At 40.8% G+C, this 15,489-nt stretch overlaps 2 protein-coding genes across 3 annotated transcripts in view; one reads left to right on the top strand and one right to left on the bottom strand.

The window, feature by feature from the left end:
• Lmbrd2 (LMBR1 domain containing 2) overlaps nucleotides 1-10,872 on the bottom strand; it is a 46,640-nt gene extending 35,768 nt beyond the window's left edge. The window contains exons 1-3 of the mRNA XM_036207198.1: nucleotides 10,694-10,872; nucleotides 1,286-1,515; nucleotides 9-106 (exon numbers count right to left, since the gene is read on the bottom strand). Of these exons, the coding sequence (XP_036063091.1) occupies nucleotides 9-106; nucleotides 1,286-1,459 (272 nt within the window). The 5' untranslated portion in view covers nucleotides 1,460-1,515; nucleotides 10,694-10,872. The remainder of the gene's footprint in view (nucleotides 1-8; nucleotides 107-1,285; nucleotides 1,516-10,693) is intronic.
• Nucleotides 10,873-11,038: 166 nt separating this feature from the next.
• Nucleotides 11,039-15,489, top strand: part of Skp2 (S-phase kinase associated protein 2) — a 30,072-nt gene continuing 25,621 nt past the window's right edge. The window contains exons 1-2 of one of the 2 annotated variants that reach the window (XM_036207287.1): nucleotides 11,039-11,278; nucleotides 11,764-12,035. In XM_036207287.1, coding sequence (XP_036063180.1) covers nucleotides 11,235-11,278; nucleotides 11,764-12,035 — 316 coding nt within the window. In that variant the 5' untranslated portion in view covers nucleotides 11,039-11,234. The other variant, XM_036207286.1, reaches the window with a different exon arrangement.

Raw genomic sequence — 15,489 nt, 5'->3', positions numbered from 1 at the left:
AAAAATACCTCGTAGCTGGGGTGACAGGTGCATACACTCCCGTAACATTATTATTTTCTGGAGGGCTGGAATTTGCAGCAGCATGTCTGCATCGGTTGTATATTGTCTAAAGCAATTAACACATGTTTTAAATTGAGAACCAAGAATTCACCAAATACTAAAAAGATTTTTCATAAATCTACCTACCTATTTTCCTGGCTATACTGTTTAATAACTAAATTCCTAAAACAACACTGAAATTCAAAATGATATGTAGGGCAAGGGATGGCGAGACTGCAGTCCACAGCTCTGTAGAGGCTAGCTGACAGGGAGGGACCCAAGGAGGGACACATGGAGAGCCCAGTGAAGTAGAAATGGATTGGATCTGCATGAGTGGGCTGCGGGTACGGGGTGGCAAAGGAATGGGGGGTGAGAAGATGGGAAAATGGGAGGGCTGAGCTGGAGCAGGGATGGAGTGGGAGAGCAGGGAAGGAGATACTGTGATAGATGAAGACATCATGGGAGTGGGAAGAGGCAGGGTGCCAGGGAAGCTCTCAGGAATTCACAGGGATGACCCGACCTTGAACTGCTGGCAGTAATTGAGGGGTGCCTGGACTGGTCTACTGTGATAACCCATCTAGTGAATACCCTAACTGTCATCATAGAGCCTTTGTCCAGTGACTGATGCAGGTGGATGCAGGGATCCACAGTCGTGAGCCAGGCTGAGCTCTGGGAATCTAATGATTGGAGAGAGGAGTTATTCCACAGGTGGGGGACGTGGAGACCATGATGGGAAGACATGCAGAGATGACAGGCCACACTAGTGGAGACCCTCGAACTGTGGACTAATGGCTGTAGAGTCCCCATGGGACTGGACTAGGCCTTCTGGATATGGGACACCCGGGGGGGGGGGGATAGATTGGAATCCATTCCTGGGACATGGCAGGCTTTTGGAAGCTGGGTGCCTATTATGTGGCACCTTGCGCAGCCTTGGTGTGGCGGGGTGTGAATTGGACCTGCCTCGGCTAAGTGTGCTGGGCTCTGCCGACTCCCCATGGGAAACCCTGATTTGGAAGATGTGGGGATCAGGGGTGGCTTGGAAGGGAGGGCTGGGGGGTGGGAGGAGGGAGGAGGTGGGATCTATGGGTGGTATGTAGGGTGAGTAGAAAATTTCTTAATCAAAAAAAAAAATTTTTAAATGATAACCTCACATAGTTTTGCCATTTTAACAAAGCAATATTCAAAGCATATTTCAAATTGTATGATTACAACCGTCTTTTAAATTGTATCTCAATTTCACTCTTACCGTGCTAACATCCAGTGGCAGTATGAAGACAATAAGAAAGCAGAGATACCAAGCAAGCAGTGTTCCAATGATTACAAGTCTATGCTGTTTCTTAAAGTCTCCATATCGATGAAGGAGGAACAATGCCAGAAAAAAGACAAAAACAATCTCAAGTCCTAAAGCTGCACCACTCATTATTGAATGCTCACGATCTCCAACTAATGTGATTCATGTACAGTTCTGGATCATATCTGTTCATTAGACAAAAGAAAAGAAAGAAACGTGTAACATTAACATAGGAAACATCAATTTGGAAATTTTTAATTACTTTATTAATGTATTAAGAAACTCTTTGGAAAACTGTTGTGTAATTTTACATTGGCCTGTGAATAAGACAAGATGACAAGTTTTTTTATAACTTACTTTTAAAGTACATCTTTAAAATTACCAGTAGGCTGGGTGTGCTAGCACATACCCTTAGGTTAGTACTCCTGCTAGGGAAGGAGGATCATGAGTTAGAGGCCAGCCTAGACTATATAGCAAGATCCTGTCTCATACATACCTATATATACACATATATACATATATATCATTTATATACAATGTATTCATTATTCAAGATATATTGTGTATTCTTTAAGTTTCTCACTGCCATACTGTATACTGATGTATATTTAAAATGTATATATAAAGATATATAGATAGATAGATATCATTTCTTTAGGTAGATTAAATGTAATCATATCATTACAATCTTTTATATTATAATAAGTCATACATTCTTTAAAATATTAAAAAATTAAATTCTTAATACTAAGATGAACAGTCTTAATATAATATTTGAGTATGTTCTTAATGTTATTTAAATGCTAGCCAAACATTTAAATTATTTTTAATTTAAAAACTTTTATACAATATATTTTGATCTCCCCTCTCCCAACTCCTCGCAGATCCTCACTACCTCCCCATCTACCCAACTACATGTTCTCTCTCTCTAAAGAACATAAAAAGAAAACAAACAAAACCAGTAAGATAAAGAATACCAAACACATGCACATAAAACAAACAAAACCCATGTCGTCCGTTTTGTTGGCCAACTACTCTTGGGCATGAGGCCTGTCCTGAGTGTGGCCGATAAATCCTGTGACACTCCATCAGAGAAAACTGATTTTCCCTTTGCCATCAGTAATCAACTGCAAATAGCTTTATGGTTAGGGGTGGATCTTTGTAGCAGAATATTTTATATAAATATGCTATCATAGAAAACCAGATATTAAGTCTATGTTAGCAAGTTAGACATTTAATAAAATAAAGTTTTCTAAGATCATCCACAGTCAAGAACTTAAGATTTTCTGAAATAGTCACCAACAGAAACATTCAAAAGTAACTTCTTTGAAACAGTATTCTCCTTGTGTGCTTTGTCAAACTCAACTTTCATGATCAAAGTTTGTTATACTCTACTTTATAGGTTAACATTTCCATTACTCTGTATAAATCTTACTTCCTCTAAAGAAAGCTACTTTTCTATTTTATGTTCAAATAAGCTACTACTACTACCACCATTGAAAAACTATCTAGATCACACTGGTCAGTCAGAAATTTATGATACAGCCTAGATTAGCTTCACACTCATCAATCTCCTACTGTGAGTTATCTGAATGCTGGGATTACAGGCATATGGTACCTACCATAGCTGGTCTTACCAAGTCATTAATTGCTTTTTGTTTTGTTTTGTCTCCAAGTTTTTAAGACACAGTCTTGCTATGGAGCCCAAGCTAGCCTCTAACTCATAATATAGACCAGAGTAGCCTTGAACTGGTAACTCAGTATTGAAACAACAATTTTATTCTTTTTTGTTTGAAACAGGATTTCATGTAGCCCAGGCTGGTTCTATCATGAATGAAGCTTGACTATTTCTTCCCTTCATTTCTCAAGTGCTGGAGAATTACAGGCATGTGCCAGCACACCAGCTGAAAAATATTTTTAATTGTGAATGTATAATACAAACATCAGCAAATGATTTCTCACTTCTAAAAAAAAAAAAAAAAAAAAAAAAAGAAAGAAAGAAAGAAAGAAAGAAAGAAAAAAGAAAAACTGAAAACAGGAAAAGAAAACAATGTGTACTTCTTTTTCCACCCTGAATCCAGAGGTTGGTAGACTGGTTAATGAACTAGCTAATAGCTTCAGAGATTCTCCTGTCTCTGCCCCTGCTGTTCATCAAGAGGGCATGTGCCTCTTCACCCAGCTATTTGTGTGAGTTCTGGGAATCTGAACTTTGGTGCTCACGTTTGTGAATCAGCAATTGCTCCACTGAACCATCTTCCCAGAATCTCTTCTTACTTGTTAATTATATCCCTGTACTACCTTCTGTAGCTAGACACCCTGAAAGAGAGCGCTAAGGTACCTGGCACATCTGAAATAGCTGTTGAAATAATTAATGAGTGACTACTCTATTTGTCAGTATTTACACTACTTTTCTATTACTGATTAATTCAAAAGCAATTTGAAACTTGTTAAAACAAACTTTATAAACTAATGTCTACTGCTTTGTACCTTATCAACTTCTACTAAACAGTTTAAATATCACATCTGAGGATAGAACATGGACCTCAACCATTTTTAAGGCAACCAAGTGACTATGAGGAAAATATACAGCCAAACATCTCCTGTGCCAGAATGAAACACTCATAAGAAAGTATTAACCTATAACATTTTAAAGGACTGAGAAACTGAGAAGCACAGTAAAAATACTAATATGGCAGGTTAGTAACTGATTTTGTTGTCTACGTCTGCCTATTATAGTACTAACCTGCCATATTAATATTTTTACAGCAGTAATGAAGAACAACTTTATCATCATAGTTTCTGTGGATCAAAATTCCCAGCACAGCAAAGCTCAACTGAGTTCTCTTCTTAGGGTCTCAAGGCATCAGCAGGTTTACAATTACATTTACATTTACATTCCTCTCTGAAGATCTAAGAATTCACAGTGGGCAAAATTTAGTTCCACTCATCAAGGTTAATGGTACATAATGAGTCCAAACACTAGATACTCTCATTTCCAGAGATTAAGGGATAGCTGTGTGTGTGTGTGTGTGTGTGTGTGTGTGTGTGTGTGTATGTACCCAGTATCCTGTTTACCACATAGTTTATTTCTTTTTGTGTCATTATGACACAGGTGAAGTCCACTCAAATTAGAGATTGATTGGGTTTCCCTAACCTGAAAGATATGGGTTTAAAGTCTGTATCTTTGATCTTGTTCCTAGATTCAAATGAGGAATTACTTTTTAAGTATAGAATGATAGTATATTCTATGACTACCTATGAATTCCTATAGCTCGTTTTGTTTGCTGCAACTGAATAACTGTTGAAAGGCAGGGTATCTTATTCTTTACCTCACTTAGCTATTTACATATTATAGTTCATAAAAGTAATTGTCAATATAAAAACATCAGGTCCTAGCCGGGCGGTGGTGGCGCACGCCTTTAATCCCAGCACTTGAGAGACAGAGGCAGATGGATCTCTGTGAGTTCGAGGGCAGCCTGGGCTACAGAGTGAGTTCCAGGAAAGGCACAAAGCTACACAGAAACCCTGTCTCGAAAAACAAAAACAACAACAAAAAAAAATCTGGTCCTGTTAACAATGGAACAGCAATTGAGGAAAACATATCAAAATCCTTTAAGAAAAAAAAAAAACAAAAACTGTACCTTTGTAGCACCAATTCCTTTTTTAATTACTCATTCTCAAGGAAAACCAAAATACAAAGCTGGGTGTGGGGGCACACACTTATATTTCCAGGGCTAAGGAGGAGGAGACAGGTGGCTCCCTGGGGCTTGCTGGCCTGCCAGCTTCACCTAGTAAGCAAGCTCAAAAAAAAAAAAGGCACTTCTTACATTCTTAAAATAAGGTAGACAACATTGAGAATCAACAACACAGGTGGCTCTGGCCTCACTACACACACATGCTTGCACATGCACATAAATATACATGTATACACACAAGCATGTGTGTGCAAACATACACCTACATACACAAAAAAACCCAGCAAAATGGGAATTAAAGATTTATCTACAATGTTCATTTTCACTATAGCATTATAAATAAACACACAGAAGAACTAAATGTTTGCAATAAGTAGTCCAGAAAGTCCTCTGGTCTCACCATTACCAATTGAGTATATAAGGACAAAGATTTAATAAAACAAAATGTGGTGATGATGGTGTAGGGAAAAAAATGGTTTCTACTCTCTTCTTTGTGCCTTCTTGTATATGTGTGCTTTTAATTTTTAGTAATAAATAACAGTATTTTGTAATTAAGAGTTATTTTAAGGTCAATATTATTAAATATACAGACAAAGTTTGTGTTGGACGTTACAACTCTTTTAAAATACATGTTTTATAATATCTTGGAAAACCTGGGCTTAAAACCATAATTATGCAACTTATGCAATGTAAGCTCTTAAATGAAGATGAGCACCTCACACCTGTGGCTATATGATCAAATATGGATAAAACAGTAATGAAGCGTTCCAGACACAAAGCAGTCCTGGATATGTGCCAACTGCTTACCTCTGCTGTCTTCTAGAAAATACCTACTTGCTCCAATGGTCTCAAAGCCTTAGTTTTGCCCTCAGAAGTCTGCTTTTCTCCAAAAAGTATATATAAGAAAGGGAAGCAACTGTATTTTACTTCTCAATCTCTGTGGCTACAATAACTTCCAATGTGCATCCTTATCCCTTTGAAGGAAATGAACCTGGCTCATAAAGATTATTGCTCCCTTGCAATATTAACATTATTTCCTTCAGTTTGCAAGGTAGCTAAACAATTCTTCATCTGTATGCTGGCAAGAGACTAAACACAATTCAGAACCATGTCGAGAAGGTGTACCTAGCACACCAATGCCAGACAAGAAGATGTCATTCATTTAGGCACATAATCAGAGTGGGCTAATTATTACAGATCATTAGCTAAATTGTAACTGTGTGTAACCCTATGAAAGATTTCAAGAGCCAAAGAAAAAATTTGCCTTTGATCACAACCAAGGTTGATTTATCATATTCTTCAAACATTAAAATAACAGGTTTGGGGAGAAGATGATGGTTAATATTTGGAAGCATCCTAGTTTTCATAGGTTGGTATTAACACCATAGTAGCAAAGTTGATTTTACTCAAAATCAAAGTGCCAACTGACTTAATTGATCAAATTTTAGCACCTTACATGTAGTCAGATTGTACAATTCAAAATACCAGATCCAAAAGCCTTAAATATTTAAAACCCAACTTCATTTTCTAATGATCAAAATAGTATTCAATATTATTTTCAAATGCTTTTATAACCATCTTGCTAAAAATTAATGGTTCAGGAGTGCTGTCTTCTATGAAGACTGTGGCTGATAATGATTATACAGACTAAACTCACTGTGAAAGAAAAATTTAAAAGTTAAGATAATTTCGGAATTTGAGGAATTCCAAATGTTCAAAAACAGAGAGGGAGCTCAAGCAAAAGATAATTGAGTTTAAAAAAATAAAATAAAAAGGAAGAAACCAAAGCAACTGATGAGGATATAAACAAAAACTGACAAAAAAAATTTTGTCAAACCCCAAAGTTCTGAAACCAATAAAAAAATTTCCCATCAGAACCTAAGGATTCATCAGAGTTGGTTTTAACTTATGTTTTTATTCCAGGCCTTGAGATGCTACACAAACTCTCCACCACTGGGCCACTTCCCAAATGCAGTATTAATTTAAATTACTAGTTTAACTCAGATGTGATATAATGAAAGCTATATGATAACTCAAGATCCTAACAACAAAGAATTAAAATGAGCAGAAGTGAAGGATAAAACATAAAAGAAAGCAATTTCCAACTACTAATAAGAAATGCCTTAGCTATAAGTATTATTCTCGTGGTTAAAGATTTCATGGCTAGAGCTCCATTTAGAACAATGGCACAAGTGACAAGTTCACTTTAAAAACCAAAAGTCAGAATGGTTTTGCTCTCTTGTTTTGGTCCACCTAAGAGAGGAATTGACAAACCAGGTGACAAGGATTCCAAGGTGTGGAAGCAAGAGGCACAAGCAGATGACTCATCTTTGGCAAGGCTGGAAGGGCTGAATCTGCAAGCAGGTCAGTGGGTAAGGAGCACACTAACCTTTCAACAAACCCTTGAGGATTTCAGCTGGAGAATCTGTAAGAATTACTTTGATACCCGGAGACTCCTTTATAACAAAGTAACGTTTTTACAAAGGAAGTCTAAGATTGGGTGTATGCTTAGGATATTACACTGTACATTATTTGTTTTGAATTAGTCCCACAACCTAGTGAGGAAAGATTGTTAGAATTCTTGCTTACTAAAGGAGAAAAAGGCAGAGTGCATACATAGCTTATGCAAGTTCTCACAGCCAGCCTGTGGCAAAACAGATCCAAACTGAGGCATCCTGACCACAGAGAATGGATTTCAAGTTCATGTCTCATCTCCAATCCAGACATCCTTTTAAAACGCAATTTGTTTTAAAAAATTTCTATGGTTCCATTTTCATTAAAAATATTCCCCTATTCTTTTTCCAAGATATATCAAAACAGAATGCTTAAAAAAAAGTCATGTTTAATATAGAATTTAATTTTTCACTCTGTGGGTAATTATTTCATTTAGACTACAGTAGTTTTTTTTTTTTTTTTCTAATTTTCATGGAGAAGTACAAAGTAAAACAGAACAAATAAGAATCTTTTTGTTATTGATCTAAACTGCCCATTACAAATCATTAAATCAAAGAAAACTCAAGATAACTTTAAAACCAAGAAAGAGAAAGGGATAGTTATGGAATTTGATAGGCAACTGAAAACATCTTGCTATAACTGTCTCCTGTTCTTTGTTCCCCTAAGCTAAATAACATAAAGGGGAAAAGGGAATTTTACATTTCTATGATGCAACACTGCCATTATGTTTAACTGTATCTCTCTGGCTATATTTGATTTTCAAAAATAAGATCAACTAGCATTGAATAGATAGCTACGTAGAAATAGCTACACACACGTATGCATATACATGTCATATATATGCACATAGATGTCATGGCCAGTTAGGATTGTCAGTCTTTTCTAGCCTGTCCTGGGCCCTGAAAACATTGCTTGCCTTGTAACTACGCTGTGTTTTTAGCAACATAAAGGATACTGTTAGTGCCTTTTCCAAACATCTCATGTTTCTCAATTTATAATGTCACTTGTTCTATTTCAAGCTTCCAAAGATATTATTCAACCTAATAACATTTTTCAGTTATAAAAAATATGATTTCCCAGACCCAGATTAATTCCAATGCTAAAAATGTTTTAAGATTTATTAAAATGAAATGCAATGTGTGTGGAGTAAGATTAAATAAGATTAATCAAAAAATAAAATATTTTACATTAGCAGCAATCACAATGTAGTCCTTTAAGAGACTAGAGGGCAGTTTCTACCTAGTTAAAAATCTCAATCATCAATGGACAGAAATCCTCTATCAAAAAGAATCATGTGTGCCAGTATAAAGCTTAAATTTTTTTTTACCATACTAAGGAAACAGCTGTGAGTAGAAGAAATGTGAAAGAAGAATAGCTCCATTGTCAAGGCAAAGCAGAGGCTTCTAATTTCAGAGTTGATAGGCTTTCCTTGGTGTCCTAGAGAGGACCTTGTGTCCACTAATTTAAATGTCCTATGCATTCTCTGGTAACTTAGCTAACTTCAGGGCTACACAAAGTTATATTTTATGTTTAAATTTAGAAATATCTCATCTAGTATACCTTCCCACCTACAAGGTCTTTATTTGAGGTAGCCTTTACTAATTACTTTGTATCTCAACATGTTTATTAGCATGGTGTTAATTATTATTGTTGTGTGCCTTTCATTACTTTACAAGCTGTCTTGTTCACTCTCCTTAAAAAGAAGACTGCATTTTTTTTTCCTAAATGAGTTACAATAACAGAAGGGATGCAGGTCAAGAGAAGGTAAATGTGTTTTCCAAAGCAACAATAGGTAACTTTATATAAAACCTCAGAAAGTCTCATTTTAACACAATTTCTTACTGTAACAGTTGAATGAATGAATGAACTGTGAATATGCATCATTTTCTTCCTTTTTTGTTGAGTGGTTTTTGTTTTGGTTTTCGAGACAGGTTTCTCTGTGTAGCCCTCACTGTCCTGGAACTCACTCTGTAGACCAGGCTGGTCACGAACTCACAGAGATCTGAGATCTGCCTGCTTCTGCCTCAGGAGTGCTAAGACTAAAGGTGTGTGCCACCAGGCCAGGTCAGATCTCTTTTTTCACATAAAATCTTACTTTTAAGAACTAAATGTTTATAAATTTCTTCCTCTGTCAAGAAATAATTGATACAAAGACCATGCTAGAAACAAACACAACCGAGCAAGAGGGATTTAATTCCATTATAAAATGCATCTTGAGCCTGGTGGCACACGTCTTTAATCCTAGCACTCTGGAGGCAGAGGCAGGCGGATCTCTGAGTTCGAGGCCAGCCTGGACTACAGAGTGAGATCCAGGAAAGGCACCAGAGCTATACAGAGAAACCCTGTCTCGAAAAATAAAAAAAACAAACAAACAAAAACGAATCTTGCCCCCTGACCCTGCCAAAGAAACACAAGGGCATGTCATCTAACATACGAACCAATATTCTTAAGTTTTTGATGAAGCTAGCCTGCTTTTTTTCTCAACTTTATAAAGCCTCTTCATTATTATTGGACTTGAAGTGCATTCAAGTCCAATAGGAGTCACATTTTCAGCAGGTTGCACACTCGAATTTCGCACGGTCACTCTAATCTAATCGCCCCCGAACCTCTTCGGAGAGCCTAAATTAGCCTAGCGTTTAGGCAGAAATTCAAAGAGAGGTTAGGGGTTGAGTCAGAAGCACCATAACGGCTTTGCAGGGTGGTCTCTCGCTGCAAGCCTCGCATCGGTCGTTGCATTCCCTTGGTTGCACCTGAGAGGCTCATCAAGGAGACAAGAGGATGCACGCGGGAGGGAACCACCGGGGAGGGGGTGCGAGGGGCTGGCCCTGCTGCCCGAAAATCAAACCACGGCTTCCCTTGGAACTGCGCTTTGGCTGAAAAAGGCTTTCCCCGCGCACGTTATCTGACTCGATCCCCAGTCCAAGCCCGTGCGTGGGGTGTGCGTCGTCCTCAGGCCTGTGTGTAAGGATCGGGTCCACAGAGTCCCCGGGGCCGCCCACCGCCAGGTGGAGGAAGCAGACGACTGGCTGGGGGACAGGCGTGCCACCCGCAGCCTCTCACCTGGCGGGCCACCGAGGCCGGGGAGATGGGCCTGGCGGCGGCGGCGGTGACGCCCCCCGCGCGGGATCGAGCCCCCCAGTCCATCTCCGCCAGGCTGGGCCGGGACCCCAGACCCGGACGCGCCTCTCGAGCCCCCGCCCCACCCCAGGCTCACCGTAGGATCTCGCCAGACAGCGTCTGGAAGGGACGGGAGAAGCTTCGCGTCCGCCGCAGCCGGCCGGGGTCAGAGACCCGCAGTCCGGGGCGACCGCGGCGGTAGTCACCCCGAAGGCCTGTGGGCTCCGGGAGAAGGAAAAAAAAAAAAAAAAGCCGAACCCAGTCAATCGGCTGACATTTCCCAGTCTGGCTCCGCCCACTTCCGCTTGCCCGTCCTCCCACCCCCACCCTCACCCCCTCAATCCCGCCCTGCGCCGCGGGGGGTTGTGGGTATCCGGAGGGTTTGGCCCAAAAAAAAAAAAAAAGAATGGAGGAAGTAGGAGTGAACCTAGGCGGACTGCGAGCCAGGCCCAGAACTACAGTTCCCAGCAGGCGACGGGGCGTCAGAAGGCGGCTGCTGGAGAGCGGGATGCAGAACTCCGCGCGCGCGGTGGGGATGGAACGTTGCTAGTTCGCGGGTCCGGCAGCTGGGGCCCCCGGGGATCACTCTGCGCCGCGCGCTGGAGCGGGAGTCTGGGAGACAGGCAGGTCTTCAATTAATGCACACATTCAAAACCCCTGAAGCCGTGGACGCAATGCACAGGTAAACCGATTGCAAAAAACGGGCAAAGCATGAATGAACCGTTTGAATTCTTTTAGGCCGCAAATGTTGCTTCTTGCTCAGATATTCTTGTTTTGTGAATGATTACTTAGCCCCTGTTTTGAAGAAAGTGGATGGATGCATGCTTTAATGAGAATATGTGTCTTTCACTTTGGATTCCTAATTAGGTTTTCCTCCCACCGTTTTGAGTCATGCTATGAATGCCGTCCCTCCTTTTTCCCTCCACGGGAAGAAATTATTGAGGCCTTCTGCGTGACCATAAATTCCAAAGCCTTTCGAAATGGAGTGTGTATGTGTTTCCGATTTTCTCTTTCATTCTTGGAAACTCGCTTCAGGGACGTTAAAAAATGCAATACTGTTGCTTGGTGTGACTTTTCTACACTGCATGCTGCTTTCATTCCTACCTTGGAATTACTGGGGGTGGGGGTGTGCTTTCAAAAGGAATGGGGATGTGTACCCTGCTGCAGGAAGCACCTTCAGGAGATTCCGGACCAAAGTAGCAACGTCAGCACCAGCTTCACGTGGGGATGGGACTCCAACAAGACTTCTGAACTGCTATCAGGCATGGGTGTCTCTGCCTTGGAGAAGGAGGAGGTGGACAGTGAGAACATTCCACATGGACTGCTCTCAAACCTCGGCCACCCCCAGAGCCCTCCAAGGAAACGGCTAAAAAGCAAGGGCAGCGACAAAGACTTTGTGATCATCCGCAGGCCTAAGCTCAATCGAGAGAACTTTCCAGGTAAGGTATGACACTAAAATTCAAATTGTGTAAGAAATGGATTGAACTGTTTTGTTTGAACTAAATTGATTGAACTATTTCCTTGTGGGGTCTTTAGGATGGGTACCTAAAATTGCCTAATTTTGAAGTGTTGCAGTGTAATGGAAATCAGTTGTTGAAGTCTCCGGAATCCTGGTAGGTCTTTATCTTCTGGTCTACAATTGACTTGAAACTTTTAACCCACGAGACAGCATTCCTGCCCTTTTCCTTACAAGGGAATCTCCCTGCTCAAAGTCCACTCAGCACACTGATAATGGGAATACAGGCAAGGATCTTAGAGGATTCCTTTAGTCTCTAAAGCACTGCTTAGTACAGAACTTTAGATCTTAAATTAGGTTATTCGTAGGCACTTTAGGAAGGTAAGTGTTGACCTAAGAGGAGGAGATTTACCTCCCTACTCCACTTGCAACAGGCTCTTTTGGGGGTGTTGTGTTTCCACTAATGTGGCATTATAGTTGCAGTCATAGAACCCTAAAACGTAGTGTGATCCTCACTCTCCCCATATAGTCATTTTGTCGTAACCTCCTGCGTGGCAAACGATGCAAGCTTTCATCTCTTCCTGAATTACTGTAATGGGTTTATAACTTCAGCTTTCTCCCCAGTTCTGTCTCCTGGAGATAAAATGGATTGATTAAAATTGAATTTACTTTCAATTATTCCCTTACCAGTGACTCCTATCCCCTGATTTCCCAAGCATTTTTAAATAAGTGCCTCCAGGGTAGATCAAGACTCAGGCACTCAGAGCCATAGGGTAAATAATAGTGTATTGACCTGAGGCATTGTCAGATTTTTTTTGTTTTTGTTGTTTTGTTTTTTGTCTTTTAAAAGAGTGATTTGGCAAGTATTTGCCGAGAACACACTATGGTTTCCCCAGTATAGTGCTAAGAATACAGCAGTGAACAGCACACACACATGTTTAAATCTTAGAACTTCCCTTCCAGTGAGGAAATACTATAAACACAGTGGACATGCTATTTTATGTAACGTGTTAGGCCGTGGCAACTCAAAACAGAAATAGATCAAGCTGAGAGAGAATGGAAGCCCTGTGAAGTCAGAAGATAGACCAAAAACTGGGTATTGACTAAAACCCTTAGCTGGATGATAAACTGCAAACTGGTTAATGACTAAAACCCCTAGCAGGATGATAGATTGCAGACTGAGTATTGGTTAAAACCCTTAGCTGGACAGTAACCTTTAAGCAAAGGCAAGAAGGGGAGAGAGCAGAAGTGTGTCATGAAAATGTCTCTTGGTGCAAAGAACCTGAGGCAAAAGGAACAGCCATTATAAAATTCTAGAGTAAACAATGTGCCATGGTGTAAAAGTAGAGTAGAGAGAAGTCTGGCAGACTGGTGGAATTGAGTAGTTAACAATCTTACCTCGTTGAACTCCCCAACCCTGTTGTTGTTGTTGTTGTTTTGAGACTGGGTTTCTCTGTGTAGCCCTGACTATCTTGGAACTCTAGACCAGGCTGGCCTCTAAATGATCCACTTGCCTGAGTGCTGGGATTAAAGATGTGGGCCACACCACCACCACCACCACCACCACCACCACCACCCCCATCCCCACCACCACCCCCACCCCCACCACCACCACCACCCCCATCCCCACCACCACCACCACCACCACCATCACCACCACCACCACCACCCCCATCCCCACCACCACCACCACCACCACCACCACCACCCCCATCCCCACCACCACCACCATCACCACCACCACCACCCCCATCCCCACCATCACCACCATCACCACCACCACCACCATCACCACCACCACCACCACCACCCCCATCCCCACCACCACCACCACCACCACCACCACCACCACCACCCCACCCATTGAACCCTTTAAAGGAGCATGTAGGTAAACTGAGACTGAACTGTAGCAGGTGGAGGACAGGCAGTAGAAGGTTAGAGACTTGTTAAGATGTGGGTGAATGATAAGCAGTGGTCAGATTTGGATATAGAGTCCAAATGTAAAGACAACAGAATTAGAAGTGTGTTGAGATTGTGCATGGAAGAGGTAACCAAAGTCTACTAAATGGAAGCTGGGTGATCGATGAATGGATAAATAGATTGAGGAAAACCTCAAAGTGAAGTCTTGCAGAGCCAATGTAGATAAGTATATTCTTAGGTTCTCCCATCTGGCATTATCTGCAGCTGGGATGATAAGCTGATCAGTTGCTTGCTTTAAAATACCTGTTTTGTAGTCTGGTATGGTGGCACATGCCTTTAATCCCCAGACTTGAGCCAGATCTCCTGTTAGATGGCAGCCTGGTCTACTGAGTTCCAGGACAGCCAGGACTACATAGTGAGGCTCTGTCTCAAAAAAAAAAAAAAAAAAAAAAAATCTGTTCTGCCTTTTCAAAACTTCTATAGGAAAGGGAGTCTTGTTCACGTTGTGGCATGTGAATGCACATTAATGCCAGGTATACTGGCACACATCTATAGTCCCAGGGCTTAAGAGGCTAAGGTGGGAGAATAAGAAATATTCCAGCAAAGCATGAGGTTTACGATGAGGCTGTGTCAAAATTGGAAACATAACCGAATAAATAATAATATATGAGATTAACTAGAGAGGGATGGTGGTAAGTTCAGACAAATCTGCATTTGAATCCTGATGCTGCTGTTTATCTGTCTTGGAAAGTTACTTGAGCTATCTGTGAAATGGAGCAAGAATGATTCCTACTTACTGGGTTGCTGTGAAGATGAATAAAACTGTAAAGCTCCTATTATGAAACAGGCATATAATACTTAATACTGGTCAATAAAACTCCTGACACTGGTTTGCAAAGTCTTATATAATGTGATATCATAATGTTAAACTGTCTATAACAATGTTAATCTGACTCTGCCCATAACGAACTCTTACTCTTTAAAACTTAATGGGACTCCTATTTTTAGTGCCTGAAATTTTAACACTAGCGATGTGGTGTTTGACCAACCAAATGTGGTGAGAGATACTTCCTGCTAAGATGAGCAGATTTTGATTAAGTTGCCCTTTGTGGATAGCTTTGGGTCTGGAATATGACTGCTTGGCACGCCCCAGGATGGAAATCAAAGTCATTTAGCACTGTCGCCACCTAGGAGTTTTAAAATGGAGAAAGACAAAATACATAGCAGCTCCCACACAGCAATATGTCTGCCAGGAAGACAACAGTGTGAAGACCTAGGAGATGGGGAAGGCCTTGAGTGCCCTTGGGCTGGAGGGAGGGACGGACGGACGGACGGACGGACGGAGGGAGGAGCCATTTGTACAAAAGTAACTCACCTCCCATCCTACTGAATGAGAGCCGTCCTTCTTAACTCTGCGAAAGTAAAGTACGAAGAAGAGCTGAACTGGTCCAGTCAATGAGTCTGCATTTTGTTGTCTTTGTTTCTTTTCTTTTCTTTTTTTTTTAAAGTCAGACCTT

Source organism: Onychomys torridus, chromosome 15, assembly GCF_903995425.1.
Source record: "Onychomys torridus chromosome 15, mOncTor1.1, whole genome shotgun sequence".
Classification (NCBI taxonomy): Eukaryota; Metazoa; Chordata; class Mammalia; order Rodentia; family Cricetidae; genus Onychomys; species Onychomys torridus.
The sequence above is the reverse complement of the archived record's forward strand: the minus strand, read 5'-3'. Positions and strand labels throughout refer to the sequence as shown.